Source organism: Alligator sinensis, unplaced genomic scaffold (assembly GCF_000455745.1).
Source record: "Alligator sinensis unplaced genomic scaffold, ASM45574v1 scaffold1317_1, whole genome shotgun sequence".
Lineage (NCBI taxonomy): Eukaryota > Metazoa > Chordata > Crocodylia > Alligatoridae > Alligator > Alligator sinensis.
In genome coordinates, this window is record NW_005842766.1 from 566980 (window position 1) to 587844 (window position 20865).

The 20865-nt window shown below is 43.0% G+C and overlaps 1 protein-coding gene across 1 annotated transcript in view; it reads left to right on the forward strand.

Moving 5' to 3' along the window:
• Positions 1 to 19845, forward strand: part of NUTF2 (nuclear transport factor 2) — a 63171-nt gene extending 43326 nt beyond the window's left edge. Inside the window, exons 4-6 of the mRNA XM_014525231.2 lie at positions 1280 to 1351; positions 5397 to 5495; positions 16379 to 19845. Of these exons, the coding sequence (XP_014380717.1) occupies positions 1280 to 1351; positions 5397 to 5495; positions 16379 to 16492 (285 nt within the window). The 3' untranslated portion in view covers positions 16493 to 19845. The remainder of the gene's footprint in view (positions 1 to 1279; positions 1352 to 5396; positions 5496 to 16378) is intronic.
• Positions 19846 to 20865: the final 1020 nt, after the last annotated feature.

Genomic DNA, 20865 nt, shown 5'->3' on the forward strand with positions numbered 1-20865 from the left:
AGGTAATTTAATTTGCAAAATCTTGTGCATCCTCAGCCAATCGAGTAGTAGTGGTGTAGTGAAGTGATGCTTTTTTGGATTGTGGATGGTGATTTGGCTTTAAAATGCTATACTATAAAAATTTATACTGTTACAGAAAACTTTCACAAATTTGACCTTTTATTCAATGCTTAATTTGTTGCATTTTTGTATGGACACAGACTACATGCTACTTTGGTTTTATAAGCAGTTGTGAATACTAGTTTTCATATTTTCAGTGGCTTGCCAATAAATCTATAATGTTCAAGAAAAATCCTGATACTAATGACACTTGCTTAAACTGTGCTTGTAATTCATTTAAATGTAGACATTAAAATTGTAACAGAACAAAATCTTTCAGTTGGGTTGAAGCTTTGGAAAAATTAAGCTAAATCAAGGATGTATTGAAAAAAAAGGTTTATTCAAATAATCTACTCTTCACTTCATGGGACTGAGACATCTCTGAGTGCATTTGCTGACCAGATTCTCTGTTGAATGTGCTAAGTGGCTTTAACAGACCAGAGATAGGGCAGGCCTCTAGCCTCTTTTACATGTTAAGTGTTCAAAATGTCTGTCTCAATCTAAATTGGCCAAAGTATTAGACAACTTTATAGAGAACCATCTGGCCTTTTTATGTGAACATTTTTGATCTTCTAAAATTGTACATTTCTGTAATTTATTTTTTACTGGATTTGTAAAGGAGCATGAAGGATTTATATTTGCTACAGTGATCTCCTTCCTGTCCCTTTTCTTCTTAGCCTTCTTTAATTCCTTCTGTAGAAGATGAGGGGGACTTATTTTCTGTTCTCTGACATAAGTGGAACAAATATTTTTTTTTTGGCTGACAGAATCCTGTTTGTGAAGTTTTATTACTGTCTAGCCCCACATAATGCCATTTGCATTGCATTTGGTCTTTGGGTTCCTTCCCCCTTTCTTCCCTTCAGATAATTTCCTCACAGCTGTGTTCTAAGGCTACAGGATAAGTAGTTCTTTCCCTTATAAATACGACTGCCAATCAACTGATCTAGCTATAGGTAACAGTGCAAGCATTTAATTGGTGTATGGAGTTTATTGCTTTGTAGAGAAGCATACAAAATATAATGCTCCAGTTCTCTTGGAGAAATTGAATGCTTAATCTCTGAAGCCAGGGTGAGCTCTGTTTCAGAAACATCTAAGGACCGACATGTTGTTAGTAGGTCTTTCCTTGCTATGTTTAAGAGGGAAGGAAGGATGAGACTTAACATTTTCTTGTCTCTTTCAGATTGATGCATCATGCCTTACATGGGAAGGGCAGCAATTCCAGGGCAAAGCAGCTATAGTTGAAAAACTCTCCGTAAGTCTGTGGTTTTGTTGTTTTGGGTTTTTTTCCAAACATCTGGTCTGGCATAGAGCTCTCAGGATCTAAATTGCTTTGTTCCTCAGCTGGAGTAAAAATTTCAAAAGTGACTTAATGCTTCCAAATGGCTTAGGTGTTCAGAAAATATTACCCCTAGAGTTCCGTGTGAGAAGTGATTGCACTTTGGATGTGTTAGGCAAGGCAGGTTCTAATTTAACTTTTGTCTCATTTGGCTCTGAAGTACTCAGGATATTAATTTCACAGAACATTTATTCTTTCTCTTTTCAAAAGAATTGGAAAGTTTGATCTGCTAGTTAAGGTTCAGAGCACTGAAGTGTTCTCTTTTTAAGCTGTCTGGGATGTTCTTCTGGGCTGTTTGAGACCTGATGAGTAGGAACTGACTCTACTTCACTCACAGGTTGCTAGCTTACAGCATCATAGCTGGTCATTGCCTAAAAGGGATGATGGAACTTGGTGGTCAAATTTATTTTTATTGGACTTAGATGTCTACTCTTCATTGCAGTTCACAACTTTGGAGATGCTTCCTCTGTCTCCAAGGGGAGCCAGTTTGATTCTAGAGCATCCAGGAATTGTAATGATTATTGTGTCATGGCATTTGTCATGGAAGTAGCAGCTGCCCACACTGACTTGTCAAGTGACAAGTCCTGTATTTCATTTTCAGAGACTGTACATGGTTGCCTGCAGTTTTATCACTCTTGGAGTTCATTTAATTCAGGAAATAGTGCTCTAAACACCTGTAAGTTTGTGTTTAAATGCTGTGGATAATAGTTTCTAATTTTCCCCAAAATTTTTATTTTGTAAAGTAAATTCTGAAAGTAGGGCACGTGGTTCCCTTAGAGCAGGGGTGGGCAAAATGTGGCCCAGGGGCTGGATGCAGCCCACCAGGCTACTCTATCCAGCCCATGGGGTCCCTAAAAAATTTAGAAAATTAATATTTATCTGCCCCAGGCTGCCTATCATGTGGCCCTCGATGGCTTGTCAAAACTCAGTAAGCGGCTCTCCGCCCAAAATAATTGTCCGCCCCTGCCTTGGAGAGAGTTGTACAATCCTGCTCCTGTGGGCCCAAACTTTCAAGAAGACCTTGCTGCCTGATCCTTTGGGAAAAGAGATGTCAGTCCAAGATAGTTTATGGCTATTGACTGCTTCTAGGCTACAGTGGTAGCATATATAAAGAATATTTGTACTTGAATGTACTAGAAAGCTTGGAGAGTGATACTGTTTCATACTTTAGAAGTTCTTACAGTAAGCATTTCTGTTAAAGAGCTTATATGAACAAGCAAGGCCTAATATTTGTTTGCTTCCGGAAGAGAGAATCCATATTTAGCTGACTGATCCCATCACTGAACTGTAGAGACTCAAGGAGGAATTTTGTGTGTGTTTGTATTTAGTTCAGGTTGATGACTGAGATTGCTTTGCTTTTACAGTAGCTCAGTAAACCCTGTAAGGCCCTCTGTTGTGCTACTTATAGGCATGATATTTTTCAAAGGATGTTGCTGATATTTTCACTTAGAATATTCCACTTGAAACATGCATTAAACGAATGTGACTGTTGATTATTTAATGTTAAATTTTGAATGAAGAAGTATTTAATCAGTTTCATCCTTCACTAAGAAATACCCCTGGTATTTCCTTGTGCAAAAGGGAAGGAAAAAGGCAGAATGGGTCCCAGGTAGGAGTGGAGCAGGATGGTCAATTTGAGGCAGGAGCCCAGTGAGTGATACTGATCATTTGTGGCTGATTCCTGTCGATTCAGTCTAAAACTATATGGGCGGTAGCCACAAAAACATTTTTCTAGACTGGGCTCTTAATTGTAAACCATAGAATTTGACTGCAATAAATTAGGATGTGTGCCTAATTTAAGGTCCCCTTGCAGAAGGATAGAAGTACAGGTTAAAAACAAATGGTGGTGGACACCAGGAAATGCTGAGCTAATGATACTTCCCACGCAGCACTAGAACTGGCTGCCATAAGGTATAAAAACTTGTTTGTTCAGGAGACGGATTTCTCAAAGGCTAGTCAAAGGCTATGGAATTAACTTTCACAGAAATTAAGGATGTACAGTTCCTTCCACTGGGGATAGGATGAGATGGGGGTACAAAGCAAGGTGCTTTGTAGCTCAATGCTTGACTGGAAGATGCAGAGATATTATGATAGTGAGTGCAAGTTAAATCTTTATGGGATAAAAGCAAAGCCACTTTACCTCTGCCCCATGTGAAGATGGCCATGGGAGATGAGATATAACAGTACCATATCCCAAACCTGCCAGTTTTTGTGACTAACAAATTTCTAGTCAGCCCTCCCACTTTACACAATTCAAGAGTGTTTCACTGTTCTGGAGAGCACCAGCTGCTCTGATCTCTCTAGTGGGACTCTTCTGGCCTCTGCCCTAAGGATGCAGTTGCGTGGGAGGAATCACCTTAACTTAATTTCTTGGCTTTGCAGTGTTTTGAATTTTGGGAATTAAACTCTTCTAAGAACATGAGTGAGGAACACAGGGCAGTGGTGAGCACCTTCCAACTTGACTCCACATTCAACACTTTCATAGTTTCATAGTTGGTAGGGTCGGAAGGGATCTGAGCAGATCATCAAGTCCAACTCCCTGCCATGGCAGGAAAGAGCGCTGGGGTCAAACGACCCCAGCAAGGTGTTCGTCTAACCTCCTCTTAAACACCCCCAGGGTAGGAGCCAGCACCACTTTGCTTGGAAGTTGGTTCCAGATTCTAGCCGCCCTGACAGTGAAGTAGCGCCTGCTGATGTCTAGTCTGAATCTACCCTCTGCCAACTTGTGACTGTTATTTCTGGTCACTCCTGGTAGTGCTCGGAGGAACAGGGACTCCCCCAATGCCTGCTGGTCCCCTCTGACTAGTTTGTAGTAGGCCGCTAGATCCCCTCTCAGCCTTCTCTTGTGGAGGCTGAACAGGTTCAGGTCCCTTAGCTTCTCCTTGTAGGGCCTGCCTTTGTCTTATGAGAATCTACAGAGCCAGCAGAGCTGAGAGCAGGAAGCAGGACTGAATTCCTTCTGCTTCGACTGACTGGTTTGCTAAATTCTAATTGGTGACATTGTACAAACCCCTGAAAGGCAACAGGATTGCACAGATGTCATTGAGGCCTTACTTGATCTACAAAACCTTTACTAATCATGATAACTTTTTGTTATATTACTGTTTATTAGGATCCCCCCCTTAACATTTATTTTATTAGATTTGGATGCTGTACTGATGAGAGAACAGGTTTTGGCCTTGTCTGGTACCACCCAAGTATGGGGCTCAAAACATCTTACCTCCTGTCTCAGTGCCATGTACAAGGCGTTTGTTTAAAAATCAGTTCTTGGCACTACATCTTGTAGTGACCAGAACTTCAGCTCATTTATAGGCTTAATATGGAAGGCTTGATCTAGCTACATTAAAGGGAAAAAAGCAAACACATTTAAGTACTAATTAGCACCTAGTGGAGATGGAGTTCAGTGTCTTTTAAAAAATGTTGGCTGTGGTCACCCCAGTGCAGTGTAGGTTAGCAATATTCTGTTGCCTCTCTATGAGTTGTCAATAACTGAAAAGAAAGAATAAGAGTAATAGTGAAATTAGTGAAATACAGAATGGGAGTGAGGAGAGAAGAAAGACCCACTGTTCTGGGATGAGGGCATACAATAATATGAAATTCTGAAAGACCTTTCTGGCATGGATATCTTGTTGAATTTTCCAGAGGTGGGATGTTTTCAGAGTTGGGATGTTGGCATTTAATGGGTGTATACTGCATCTTTTTCACCATCAGATGGACCTTATGGGGTGATCATCTGAAAAACTATTCCTTAGACCAGTCTTGAGAAATTCACACACTGAATTGCTGACCAACAGCATCTCCATGTGACCCTGAGAACCTAAACTCGTGGTGCCTATGGCCAGAGTAGTTCAATATTTCATGCTATTGGATCTAACTGACTGACTTTGTGTAATGTAATGAACTGCAGGGTGAGAAGAACACTTTCCATCTGCTAACCCTGTTCTTTTTCTTCTTGTCTTAGAGCCTCCCCTTTCAGAAAATACAGCACAGCATCACAGCACAAGACCACCAGCCTACTCCTGACAGCTGCATACTCAGTATGGTAGTGGGACAACTTAAGGTAATTTTTTCTTTCCATTAAGAGGAATATATGATAATGTCTTACTTTCTCCAGGATATTCAATCCTCTCTTTTTGAAGGAATTGGCCTGTATTGAAGGCACTTGTTAAAGCCTACATTTGGACATGCTTCTGGGATAGAAGGCTGGAAGAAAACCATTTGACATTCCAGATAAACAGCCTTGTTAAAATCAGCATCTTGACAGTGGTCCATTTGGGTCATATAAGGCAGGGGTTACATGGCATAGCATTTAAATATCATGGTTTTCCTTCACATTGGTGCCATTATTGTCATAAAGATCTTAATTGATACAGTTGCTGCTCAAAGATAAGTTTATAATGCTTTTGCAAGATGTAGGTTCAGTTAACTTGATCATATGATTTCAGGAGAATTTCTCCATCTGCCCTCAGCCCCAGTCAGTCCATGGAAGTGTAGGGGCAAGTCCTTTTGTACTAAATAAAGGCTGCCCAAGTGGCTAGGGGCTGCATGCCTCACAGGCTGCACCAGTGTGGGCTTGCTCCTCTCCCCACCCCACCACTGTGGGCTTCCTCTCCCATCTTCAGGGGTGGAAGCCAGAAGGGGAGCCAGGAGACTATGGACGCTGATGCAGCCAGAGCAGTGGCGGTGTGGCAACTAGGCAGGAGTCTGGGGACTGCAACTTAATCCCTAGTGGCCTACTTGCTGGATAGTTCTGCACTAACTGGTAAATCCTTTAGTAGAGGTTTGCTATTCTGTTTCTCTGTAAATTGCTAAATTAAGGTTTATCAGCCACAGGATGAGAGAGTAGGATTGACTGAGATGTAGCTTAAGTCCTGTCTCCAAGGAGGTTGCAGGTGAGTTACTGAAGTCCTAGTGTTTTTCTGGCCAAAATAGATTTACAAAATGGTAAATCCTACCTTAGAGGGGTCCTTAAGAGGAGGCTTGATAATCACCTAGCTGGGGTCATATGAGATCAAACCTACCACGGGTCATATGAGCCGAGTATTCATCCCTGCCCAGGGTAGGGGGTCGGACTTGATGATCTACTTAGGTCCCTTCCGACCCTACATCTATGTAACTATGTAACATTGTAAGTTTGGGCCACTAAAGAGACTGCTCCACTTGACACTGCATCAGATTATTTTTGCCCAGAAGAATTCAGTTTGCAGTGAACATGATGTTTATGCTGTCACCTGCTCTGCTTTTGAACAAAACTAGCCTTGTCTGGTCCCATACCTTCAAAATCCTGAAGGCTGTTGGAGGGGATTTGATGGGTTACTAATTTAAAATAAGCCTTAGGATGAGAAATGCATCTAAATCCAGGACTTGCTGTTGGGAAATTTTAAAATAGCAGTAAAATTAGTTGAATAGACAGAGGCCAAGACCTTTTGGGTTCAGTTTAACTCCAGCTGCAATGGGGGAACTTACTCTGGTGGCAGCTAAGAGCCTAGATGAAACCCATGGTGTTGGAGCCCCAGCTGGCATCTTGTTCCTGTGGTGGAAGCTAAGCACCTGGGATGCTGGGTCTCTTCCTGCAGTGTTGTGGACCAGTTGAAGCTGGCATCACACGTACTGAATTTGACATGGGTGGGTGGAGGGGGATTCATGGACCTGATTTGGTCTATGGCTCTGGCTCTGCACCATTCATCTGGCCCATGCACTGATCCCACACCACTTATCTGACCCATGGGGCCAGATGAATTTGACACTCCTAGCTTAGGTCTTAGCTCCCACAGTTAAGTTAGTTGTTCTAACTTGTCTAGACTCGAGACAACCTTGGAAAATGCCATCTCTTAACTTTCACTTGCTTTATGACTATGGAAAAATAATAGAGCAGTTCTGTTACAAATAACTCGGACCACAGCAGGTCAGAATGTTTTTGACACTGGGTCAAAATCTCGGGGTTTAGCTTGTGAATCAGGTGTTTGCACATCCAACTGTGCTGTGGCACTCCGGTTGCAAATCAGTGGATTAAGTAGTCTGGTATGTAACTGCCTTCAGCATGGGGCAGGGACTTGGGTGTGAATGACCATGTAGGAGCTACTGAAGTCAGTTTTATTTGGCTCTCCAGGTCTCAGTAGCTGTACAGTTCTTCTAGCATTCCAGCTGGACCCCTAGTCTGGCTTCCAGTTGGACTCCTGGTGTCTGGTTCCAAGTAACAGTGCTGGTAGCAAGAACTATGATACAGTTAACTTAGTGAAAAAATCTGAAGGAAACGAGGTGGCTGCAGAGATGCAGGAGAAACACAGTACAGATACCTGGCTGTATCAAGTAACTGCTCTGTGGAAAAAATGTTAGATTTCTTTGAACATGTGGGGTGGAGGGAACACTCAATTTGTCATTCTTAGAATCTTGGAGCACATGGGGCCATGGTCAAGGTGACAGAAAAGCTGTTTGAGTCTAAGACATTATCTCAGACTGTCAAATTCAGCACATGATGCTGCTTTGGTTAACCCTGCACACAGCACTGGATGTGTCTTCCTGGGCAAGATAGAAATCTGTTTTAACTGGATTATATCCTATAGCAAAGTATGCATTCCATAAAAAATACTATAGTCATGGTGTATATATATATATCATGGATCCCTGCCTATGATTTCCTTAAGGAAGCAGGTACTACAGATTTTGTTTTTGGCTTCTGTGGTAAGAGCATGAGGGTGATATTCTGTATAGTTTGTGAATTTATCATATATGGTGTTTTTGATGCTTTGTGTACTTCATATCTCTCTGAATGTCTTAGCTTGCCAAGTTTTACCCAAGTACTAAAGAGACCACAGGATGGCGTGTGGGGCTGTTTAACAATGTACACTTGAGTACATGGAGCATTTGCTGACTAACCACATAATGTAGTGTTGAATCTGATTCCTCCCCTGCTCCCCCCCCATTACTGTGTAGCAAGTTAAACACTTAAAGTAGGTGTTAGATTTGTACCAAAAAGCCTGTCTGTCTTTGTGTTGGGTACTGAAGTAGAATGCTAACAGGAGTCAGTGTAAGCATTTTATTATGGAGTTTAGTAGTGTGTTAAAACAGCAGTATCCAGAATAGCACGTGAATGAAGTCCTGAATACGTGGGCAAAGCTAATTTTTAACTCCTGAATAAAGTTAAGCTTTTGGGCAGCATTAATTTATAGGTCATGGGCATGATACAGAGGAAGGAAAATATTCTTGGGAGGTAGAAAATGAGGCATAAACTGACTTTCATACAGCAGGTCAAATAGCAGACTTAAAAACAACTTGCTGGTTTTTACTTCACTCTGTCCACAAAATTGCAATGGCAAATACTTAAAAAGTACCACTTGGGATAAGTGCATACATTTCCAAAGCTGAGCTTTTAAAAGCTGTGGTATTTTATGTAGGCAGTTACCCTTTGGGGACCTTTTGTATCAGGGCTGGGCAAAATGTTGTATCTGGCCGATGATTAGACTCTATCATCGAGGAAGCCTGTGCTTGAGTTGCGGTGGCTGGTTTCCACAGAGACCTCAGTAGTGGCAGTGCTGGGCATTCCTTTCCCCCTCCCAGATCTAGGATGTATGGGCAGTGGATTGCAGCCCTGCTTTGCTCCGGACCACACTGTCACAGCTGCAAGATCGCAGCTCCAGTCCTGGAGCAGCTCCCTGTCCAGCTGTACACCCTGCCAGCACTGCGGGGGCCAGTCTCCATGGAAACCCTGTCCCTGAACTGTCATGGCACTGCTGCTGCTGGGGTCTCCATGGAAACTGGCCACCTGATACAGGCATGGGTTGCTGGGAAATGGAGTCTGCTGCAGGGCCAGTCTGGCCTGCAGGCTGGACTTTTTCTGCTCCTGTTATGTGGCCAGGGTGCATAAAAATCAACAATTAAAAAAAAATTAAGATCTGACCCACAGAGTCCAATCATCTAACCTCCGTTGCTGCCCCTGTATCCTAGTTGACCAACATACTGCTGGACTGGCCTCGTGAGCAGTGCCTGGGATGCACAGTCACATGCAGCCCCCACCCCAGCCAGTCCAGAATCCACACTGCATGTTACCCCATCCCGCCCCCGACCTGGTCCAGCTCCTGGACTGGCTGGTTACCTTCATCAGGCCTGCAGGGCCAGATGCATTTGACATCCCTGGTGTATGGAAAAGATGATAAACTTGGTATATCTGTTTACCTTTATTTTGTTTCTACCATTTCTTGCTGCTTTTCCAAGAGCCTGTGCTGCTGTTGAGCATTTGTTTGTTCAGCCAGGAAGAGGAGACATTTTTGAGGCCCATTATTTTGACCTGCATTCAGAGACCTCCCTCGGCCAAATCCAGCAATAATAATGGCATTCTATGTTTTTAGAGCATTTTTTTAGTAATGTTTTTCTTCCTCTATCCTGCTCAGGCAGATGATGACCAAGTTCTAGGCTTCCATCAAACTTTTTTGTTGAAAAATTTTCAAGGTGCGTGGGTGTGCACCAACGAAGTCTTCAGGCTAGCTCTCCACAACGTTTAACCTCTGTCCTCCCTCCGTTCCTGGTGGTCTTCACTGTCCGTGCTGAGTAAGGAGTGCTCTCTGCTCGCTCTTAGACATTGATTGAACTTGTAGCGTGCAAGTTGCATGGCTGGGACTTGTGCATTCTTGAAACAATATAACAGCTCTGTGGTTCTCCAAATGCCCATGGATGGAGTGTGGATTTGGAAGCGATTGCTGCAGGACACATTTTGAATAACTAATTCTGTATGCAGTGTCCCATGATCTTAACAGTTCTGGTTTCAAAAGGGAAAATGCAAGTTGCTTAGGAAACTTGAATGTTTGTGTGATGCATGGTGAGTACTTTGTTTAAAACTCACACCAAATGAGATGATTGAAATCTGAAAGAACCTGGGACTTTAACTCTTTGTCTTGAGCCTTCATCTACCCAATTGCCTCTTCCTTTGAAGTAGGAAGGTAGTTATGAATCTGCAACCTGACCATAGGCAGAGGGTGATAGTGAAAAGGAAATTGAATTAAACGTCTCTAGTTAGATAAGAGGAGAAAAAAGTCACGCTTTGTCTTCACTTGCTGTAGAAGGTCCTGGAAGGTAAACATGAATCACAGTCTTTAAATATAATGCACTCTGATATTCCTGCCCTTCTGTATGCAGTCCACCTAGACATAATTCTTGATTCATGGATCATCTGGCATAAAGAAGGAGGGGTTTGAACTAGATAGTGGGGAAACTGGGAGGAAAAGAAGAACATACAGGGAGAGCATGGGCTCTATCTTAACCCATTTGGGACCTGACTGTTGGTACAGAAATGGACTATATTTTTGGGGCAGGAGATGATTTTAAACTGACTTGAGCTGGGAACATCCCCAGGAGCCAGGGGACACCTTGAGCTGGAACAAAACTCTGTCTCTTGTTTAGGTATACAGGTTTCCCTTGCTTTATGCGGGTTCGGTATATGCGAATTTGCTCTTATGTGATGACCCTTTTTATACCAAAAATTTGTTATATGCGAGGTAAATTCACTCTTCTGTGATCTGTGTGGTGGAAGCCTGCAGTCAGCTGCTTTGTGCAGCGCATTGTGGGAGTGACGTGCACCAAAATATAGTCTCCTGTGTGGATCTGTGCTCCTCACTTGTTGTCTATGACATGTGTTTCTGTAGTTGCCATCCCCATTATGGTAACATTCACCACCACCCTGTGCTTGTGTGCACTGCCTCCTGTTGGTGAGTACCAAAATTGTCTTGTAGAAGTGGTAGAAATGGGTCTGGGGGTCAGTACAGTCGAGGTCTTGGAATGTATCCCTATTTGTTACATTGTAAAGTGGGTTTCCTTTATGCGAATATGAGTTATGCGCTGTTTTCCAGGAACGCAAGTACAGCATAAAGTGAGGGAAACCTGTATTTGTATCCTGCATAAAATCGGACAGAAATCATTGCTGAAATAGAAAACATGTTAATTGGAGGTACATTCTAGAAAAGGGACAGGATGTCAGGGCTAAGCTATACCTACAGGCATGACCAAAGCCCAAAACTGAATGTATATGGACAAATGTAAGAAGTGTAAAAAGTGTAATGATTAAATTGAAATGTGTACAAAGGAACAGGAGCTTGACATGGTTGGTTGACATATGGCTAGAAAAGTATGATACCTGGTTACCAGCTGTTTGGATAGGACAGGTTAGACTGCAGAGGTGGTGGGAGTAATGGTATATTGGAGGAGATGTCATAGATCAATTGGGGTCTTTTTGGCAGATGTGTCACAAGTTAAGCCCAGAGCTACGGGACCAGGGACCCAGGTCCACAGACTGCCCCCCCCCTCCCCCCCCCTTGCCTGCTGCAGGCTTGTGTAGGGGGGGTGGGGCTGGCTCCCCGCTGCTGCACATACTCTCGGGGAGCAGGGGGGGACCTGTGTCCCCCAGATCTGTGCACGTGTGGGCTGCCCTCTGGGTTCGGGTTTCTACCCTGCTGCCTTCCCCTGGGATCTCTGCAGCCCAGTGGGTGTGACCTGGCACTGCAGGGCACAATGGGGCCATGCAGAAAAGCTGCTTACTGCTACGTGCTCCACGCTGCCTTGGTGACACGTCTCCTACGCAAGTGGCAGCAGTAAGGGCTACAACCTCTACGCCGCCAGCCCTGCTGGTGCTGTGTGCACAGGGGATGCACAGGGGCAGCCATCTTTCCCTGTTGTGCTGTGCAGCACCAGGTTGCACCTACTGGACTGTGGAGATCCTGGGGGAGGGCAGCAGGGTGGGACCCCAAGCCCACAGTGGGCAGCCCGCCCCCAGCTCTCTCACAGATGTGGAGGGCATGGGTCCCCCCTGCTCCTCAGGAGCATGCACAGTGGTGGGGAGCCAACCTCGCCCCCTGGACGAGCCACCTGAAGCCCTGTCCTGCTCCCTTCCATGGCCTTGTGGCTGCACATTGTAAACCCAGGCCCCAAGTCTTACGTGGTGCTCAGCTGGGCAGCAGTCCCAGCCTTGCCCAACTTCTTCCTTCTGTCGTCGTCCCCCCCCACCACGCTTACCTGTGGGGAGTTGCCTTCCAGGCTGCCTGGCAGCTATGTGCATGTACATGCATATGGAGCCCCTTACCTGGCTGCCCTCCTCCCACTCCCCCCCAGCCCCCTGCAGGCTGGAACTCTGCCAGCCTGCAAAGAGAGCGAATCCACAGGTTTCTCTGGCAAAATGAGAAATCCACAGTTTCCTTTGGCAAAGGGGAAAATTCGTCGTTTTCTCCATTTTTTCTGTGGGAAACGGAAAACCTGAACCCCTGATGATCAGGTTTAGGCACTTTTGGTCTTTGCGTGAGAGAGTATAATGTGGTGACAATAGATTAAAAAAATTAGTGGGAGACTTCTACTGACTAAATATATGGGCAGTCTATATAAAGAAGTGTAAGGGAACAATTTCTCTACATCTTTAAATTTCTCAAAACTGTTAGCTCTAAAGCATAACAGAAGATGTTTTTCTTAGTCCGAAATAACAAGTGGCCATTAAGTAAAATTAACTAGGTAAGTAAGAGTAATTAGGTTCAATATTTAAGAAGTAGGAAGAAATATTCACAAATTAGCATGACAGTATTCTCCTTTGGGAAGGCAGGGGGTTTAATTTTTTTTTTTAAGTTTAAAATCTTTAAAAAATGTAATTGTACCTTGATGGCAAAAAATGAAGTTAAAATTCATAGATTTAGCATGATGATCTGTAAGGTCCCTTCCAGCCCCTAACATAAGGTGACTTATGCTACTATTGAGAGGCACAAGAAACCTAAACAAGAGCAGGAAGGCAAGAGAGAGAATATGTAGCTGTTAATAGCTATGGTCAGATCTATCAGGAAATGGCAATCCAGTCCAAATTAAGTTAATAGAAGTAGAAGTGAATGGATTATTATCTTCTAGTCACTTATACCCCTTATTCAAGTGGTTAGCTTCATTCATAGATTTTATTAATGACCTATGGAAAATGTCAGATAATATCAGTGGGCAAAAAACTTTTAAGATATTTAAAAATTACTCCTTTCTAAACTAATAGAAATAATCCGATGCCACAAAATGTAAGGTACTGGCCAAAGTTTAGTAGGATCAATGAAGAGATTATATAATTATGACTGACAAGAAAATTTATATTTTATAGTTTAGAAAAGCTTGGATTGATTAAACTGCCATGTTTCAGGGCATTAGCCTCTTCTGTGTGACAGAGGGATGGAAAAATCTCTGTATCTGGGAATGCTGTTTTTGTATTGACATTTCTAGCGTTGTCCTTTGAAACTAACTGGTGTTACATTGTCAGGATAATGATTGAGGTGTAACATTTACTGTCCGAGCCCCCAAGGTCTGAAATAGCTTGCCGCCAGAGGTGGTTCAAGCACCTACTTTGAACGCCTTCAAGAGAAACCTGGATGATTTTCTTGCTGGGATCCTATGACCCCAGCTGACTTCCTCCTCCTGGGGCAGGGGCCTGGACTTGATGATCTTCCGAGGTCCCTTCCAGCCCTAGTGTCTATGAAATCTATGAAACATCTATGCCAGTACAGCTGTTGCATGTTTACATTATGCTGATACCATGGAATCTCTATTCAAAACCTGAAAAGCTACTGCTTGGTTGTTTCCAATAAGGTTTCTTTCAGATTGACTTACTTATTGATTGGAGAGAATAAAATAGAATGTTTGATTTAATCTTGGGTCTCAGGCCAATAGAATTGCTGTCACCAGGCCCTACTGTTGGTTGAGAAGAAAGTGTGTTCTCCACATGAAGAGCAGAGCAGTAGTGTTTCCTTTTTTTTCATGGAATCAGAAAAATAGGGCTGGAAGGGATCTCTGGAGGTTATCTCATCCATCCTCCCTGTCTGAGGCAGAATCATCCCTATCCAAACCATTTTATACAAATCCTTGTCTAACCTATTACTAGTACTACACAATCCACTCTGCCACACTACCACAAGACATAGGCTGCTTGCAAACATTAAAAAAACAAAATGGTGCTTTAAACTTGGCACGTTCCCACATCGAGCCCTGTGCATGTCCAGAAGAGGCAGCGCCTTAGTTGGACTCGGCTCGCCTGATGTTTCTATAGATTGAGCACTTCAGTAGGGTTTTTTTGGCACTTTATCTAACAGCTGCTTGAATCAGCTTTAGCTAAAAGCACCAAAAAGCCCTACTAAAGTGCCCGATCTATACATGCACTGTGGAGCCAGGTCAAAATAATGCCCTGCTGTTTCCAGTAATCGCTGTTTGGTTGTTTTTTGTAATGTCTGCAAGCAGCCATAGTGCCCAAACCTGCCACAGATAAAGCAGGGGATCACTGGCGGCCAGTGTCCTGCTGCTGTCAGGGTTGTTTAATATGCTTGAGAGATCCAAGGAAGGGGGCCAGGCCCCACCACTGCAGTAGAAGGCTAAAAACCCCTATAATCCATATTAATCTGACCATAGTGTAGAATTCCTTCCTGACTCCAGATGTGACAATTGATCTGACCCTGAGCAAGGGGCAAGACCTTCTAGCCAGGAACCTCTGGGTTTTAGTCCCAGCAAAAGCATTGGCACACCCTAGTCTAAATCCCCAGCCTTGGTTGCAGCCAACACCCAATGCTTCTGAGGAAAGCAAACCCTCCCACCTGCTTCCTGGACATGTGTAGCAAACATGCCATGTGGCAGCCGGCAAACCAGAAACATTTTGTAGTATTTAAAGTGTATTGAAAAGCTTAGAAAGTCTAAAGCAAGCTGCCTGTTGAAGAACACTTGCATGTTTTGGATCTGTTGATCTCTAACCAACAAATGTATAGCTCTTAACTGCATGGTTTTTCTTGCTTGGTTCATCACTTGTCTCCAGATAAGGTGCCATTTTGCAATCCTTAAACTCAGTGGTGCTCATCCTCTGGTCCATGGTCCAGATCTGGCCTGCAGGCTGTCTTATCTGGCCCAAAGGTCTCCCCACAGATCTGGAAATCTGGTGGTGGGAGGTGGTAGCAGTGTTGTTTGCTGTTTCTCTGCTGCCAAATTTCTGGACCCTTTGGGAGCTCTATGAGCTGAACGGCATGGCCCTGTATAGGAGCGCTCCTGCTGAACACAGATGTACTGAATTGACAGGGTTTAACCAGGGACCTTGAGATAATGGTGGGAAAACTACTGTGTAGGCTGAGTCTTCCCAAACTCAGTTTTGATGATTTGTATAATTTAGCATTTTATACCTGAAATGAAGAATTTTCAGACATTTAGTGTGGTGTATATCCTGTAGAGGTTTCCTTGGATGCTTTTTGTTAACATGCTAAACTATCATTTGGCAACTTCAATAATTACTGAAATGGAAAAGTAAAATTAAGGCGGTATTTTGTATATTTTATGAGACTTCTACCTGGAAATCAGGTGTTGGTACCACATGACCAGCTAGGTTCCACATAATTTCAGAAACTGGTACCCCAGTCATCGTCTAGTTAACATGAATAAGCTCTGCTAGTGCTCCTGATTCCTAGAGAAGCTTCATTTCAGATCAGCCTGCCTGACAGCGACTAAAAAGATTTTTAGCTGATTTCAGCTATTTTGATTCTCATGAAACTGCTTCATGCTTAACATCTGATTGTTCCTGGACCTTCCTTCTTGGGAACAAGAATGAATAGGACTTCAAAAGGCTTGTTTCTGCAAAGACAGGAACAACATCATCTATAGTGGTAAGAATGCTGCTATAATAATACCAAATCTTCAGTAAACCTCTGACTGTCAGAAGCCCTGTCAGGCACCAGTGACTGTTTAATTTCACTACACATATCTTGCATCACTGGATTATAAATCTCTGCTGAAAATCTAAGATCTTAACCTCTGGTTTTGTTAAAACCGAACATCTGTTGAGGTGGAAGGTATATCTTATTAAAGCATGATGTCACTGTTGTCGTCAGCTACTCGGTCTTATTTCCATGCTCTTTTTTTAATGTATTTGGCACAGTTACGAGTTGATTAAAATCCTTTTTTCCCCTCTCTCCACAGGCTGATGAAGATCCAATCATGGGATTCCACCAGATGTTTCTATTAAAGAACATCAATGATGCCTGGGTTTGCACCAATGACATGTTCAGGCTAGCGTTGCACAACTTTGGCTGAGCTGGCATCCCCCAGGCACCAGTGCTTTCTTTCTCTTCTCCTCTTCCTGATATTATTCACACTCACGGAACATTCCAAATATCATACACAAACCTGCAACACCGCAGCGAGTGAGTGAGCAAGACCTGTGATCTGCCCTTCTGCTGAGTTTACATTGTCACTAGATGAGTTCCTTGTGCATGATGTTTGGAAGTTAGACTTAGCTGCATTTGACAAGAGAAATTTGTGTTGTACCAGCATGCCTCGGAAAGAATCCATAATGCAAAAGGTTGCTTGTTTATGTACTGACAAGTTGCTTTAGTAACCCAAAGAAATGAAAGGAAAGAACAGCAGCCTATACAGCCCAGATATTCATTTGTTCAGATGTTTCAATGCTACATTACACAATAAAACCATGAGATTTTCTTAACAGTTTAAATTGTTTTAATGAGTGCATAACTGTAAATTTTTACAGTCAATTCTTTGGTTCTCCCGTGTCTGCCTCTCTGGGAAATGTTTACAGATCTAAAACCCTTGTAACCTTTTAGTGCTAACAGAACACTCCATCCATGTTTTACTGTTGCAGGTTAGGGCAAATATGCCTTTGCCATAGATATAGATATCTTCTCTTCCCTATCCCCCTCAGCATGGAGGCTTTGGGCTCAAATGTTGATATTCCCCTTTAAAAGACTCGATTTTGAAGTTTTTTCTTTAATGTATTAATCTTTCTACATAAAACAGAAGATAATGCATAATCTTGACAATCCTGGTGACTTGCATAAGTTGATATCTGTCATAACACTTGCTGTGATGTCAGTCATTGCCGAGCCTTCCCTGCTAAATATGCCAGCAGTATTTCCCCTGTGTTTAAACACTGGGTAATATAACTTCCAACTTCCCTAATTGTCTGTAGAACCTTGAGGGGGTTTCTGGTTCCTTTTTCAAAATTGCATTTAGCTTCAGTGTCCTGGCTAAATTCCTGTTCTGGTTTAGCTTATCTAAACCTGTCCTGCAGTTTTGAGTTGGGTATGGCATTCTTTGTACTCTGTCCTAAACCAATGCATAGTGTTCTTAATATTATGCAGCCAGCTGCTACATGTTGCCCCAAGGGTGGCAGCATTTCACTAGTGAAGTGCATTTATCAAGTATGTTTATATTTTCCAAGATAAAAAAGTGCCACATAAATAGGATTGGATTCTTCACTTCATAGCTGAATAGCCTGCTGGTTCCAGATTTCAAGGGCTCAGTATGCCCAGCTTGGTCTGATTTTTTTTTTTTTTCCAAAAATGCACAGAACTCTGCAGTTTTGACTTTTAAGAAGCCAAGAAAACTCAGTATGATGTGCTTAGCTGCTCAATTCCTGAATTTCTGGCCACTTAATTTGGTGTCTAAATTGGAGTTGAGCTTTCATGAAAACTGATCTTGGGGCTCTCTAAAATGATATAATAAATGTACTGTCTTTGTTTTTAGTAGTATTAGCAGTAACTTGCTCTTCTATTCCTCACTGTCTGTTTAAAAGTTAAATGGAAATAGAATACTGAATTTCCTAATATGCTCCTTTGGCATAGAAATAATTCACAGTGTTAATCCCTCCAAGGAATTAGTCCTTAAGAGAAAGATCCATATAAACAAAAGAGCCATTCTTTGTGGTCAGGAGCTACTGGAAAAGCCTTCTTTATGGTATTAGCCTCCAGTTCCAAATGCTTCCAGTCCACTCTGGAATCTGAGGGAGAAGGTCTGACTCTCCAGTCGAACCTGGTCTGCAGAAAGATCTTGTCCACCAAGCCTGGTTGGTCCCTGAGCATCAGCAACCAACTCGATGGTTAAGAGCATGTGAGTAGATTAAATACCAGAGTTGAGGGATGCCCCTGATGGGTCTTTTAAAAAAAAAATCTCTCAGTATATGACCTCTTGCTTCTGGCAGGCTTTCTGACCTTCAGAGAAGAGAGCTATTAGCTGCCCTTTGAAGCTTCTTGCATAACATTATACTTTTCCCTTTCTCCACATTCTGCTGTTCAGCCCTGGTTCGCTAACCAGAGGAGACATAAGTGCCAATTTTACTTCCTAAGTGAGCCAATGCTGCATAAAATGCTTCTGGGAAACCAGTGCATTCCTCGAGCCCTTAGTATGCGGACAAACTTGCTGTCTCTTAGTAACTGCTTCAGCTCAAGGACTTCTTTTAAGAAGAGAAGCCATTTGGTCCAACATTAACTGTTGTATTGATGGGTCATGCACTAGTATCCATTGCTCGTGGCAAATGTTGGACTGAAGACTAGTCACTTTCAAATGTTAAGAAGGCTTTTAAGAGGGATAGGGACAGGTAAAGTTGCTGCCCCTTTTAATTCTCTTAGGTGGGAGAAGGTTGAATTCTTTATACCTGAGATTCTTATAAGCAGCCTGTCTTGTCCTGCCCACACTGAATGAGATTTGGAACCATCTCATGCTTAGCTGGGCTGGAACATCATGTTGGCCTTAATATTAGCAGTGTTAATAGCCATATTAAAAAGGTGCCTTAAGAAAACTCCTTGAATGTGATTCTTGCAGGCATTGGGCACTCCACCTACTCCCATGTGTTGGCTAGAGGATGGGCAAGGGAAGACCATTTTCTCTGCATCTAAGACAGGAATGACTAGCTTATGTTTGCAATTAACTTCTCATTGTGAATATTACCCTCCAACCCTAGTGTATTTATAGTTTATTTTTCTTGATGGCAATTATGTACTGCAGTTGCAGGCAGTATAGATAAATATCTAGATTTGTCTTGGCTAGGGAAAATGAGTTCTGATCCTGGCCCAAACTGAAGGGGGAGAATTTTTAAGGTAGCCTGCACCATAGACTTGAAATTTCTTCAGTTGTGGAAAATGGCACCCAAGAGGCATTGTGAAAAAGCTGTGCCAAATGTATGACCACCTGGCCCGGTCTATTAGCTATCATGCCAGAGCTGCTTTTTTGTGAATGGACTGGAAAGCCTTTATGCTTTTTGTCACAAATAGGATGACTACGTTACCTCTCTCTAAGCTAATACTTCAAATGTGACCCTCCTTCAGAATACCTCTGGGTCATTATTTCTGTCCACTAGATGTAAAAATAAAATGTTACCAAGAGTTTTGCATATGTATTACTGAATAAAACTTGGCAGTAGGTGTTGGGAGAGAGCTTACACAGTACCATATGGAGGGCATTCTACATACTTAGAGGAAAACATCTTTGTAAAATTGTAGACAATATTCAGCAATAGCTTTGCAGGTAATAAATCAGGTGAACAGTTATGTGGAGTAAAATTATACATTTAATATAAACTATTGTATGATGTTGGCTTGCTCTGATTGTACCTGTGACAAATGTGTTAATAAAGATTTCTTTAACAAATGTTACTTGCTTGAGCCCAAGCCTAGAAAGTAGAGGTCAAATTATGGCTGGGACCCGGCACTCAAAAAACCAGAGAAGACTTGAGAACCATTCAGTGGAGCTGTAATGGAACGTTCCCATCTTTGGGTACTAACTGAAAGGTAACTAAACCTAATGAACCTTGCCAGCTCACCCTCTTTCCTTCCCAACCCCTGTGCTAGGAAGGATGCTGTTAAAGTCATGCCAGTTCTGTAGCAGGCCAAATTTGTTCTGAGTACCTGAAATTCTTGTTAAGGGAAGATCTCAGATCTCCCCAAATGCATTAAACGTGGCTTTCTTTCCTGAACTGTAGTTGTAGGGACAGCAGCTGCTGTCTGTGCTTTCAAACTGTATTGGGTGGGAGAGCTTTCTTCTAATGGAAGCCAGCTGTTGTTTTTCACTCCCTCAAGAGCAGCCAGAAGCCTTCCTGCAATGTTGTCTTGACACACGCTTCAGTACATCCCTTCCTTCCTGCAGTATGGCCCACAGTGGTAAACCTGGCCAGTGCTGTGAATTTCATGCTAAGTGCCATGTGACATTAATAAGGTGTCTGGCATAACTGAAGGTTAAGCACAAGCAAGTGAAAGCAGGCCAGGGTACTGCATCCTGTATCCTCTAGCCCTTGCCTACTACAATCAAAGTTGGGGAGAAAGCAAAGTGGTATCTATCTGAGATCATAGTATTCCCTGCTACTTTGGTTGGAGGAAGATGGGTTCTGGTTAGGTCCCAAGTGAGCTGAAAGTAGGTTCTGGGAGCAAACCTCCACCCTTGGCTCTACGATGAGGAGGTCAGATGTACATGTCCTGGGACAGAGATGCTTCCGTGCAGCTGGGAGGTGGCAGCCCATTAGGACAAGGAGAAAAGAGGTCAACTGAGAAAATGGCACTAAGGTTTCCTCCCAACCCCAGAGCAGAGGGAGGCTCCCGGTGCGGGCCTGGTCTCCCAGAGGAAGCCGAACCGCAAGGAGCGGCGCAGGCCTCCTGCAGGGAGGCAGGACCCGGGAGCCG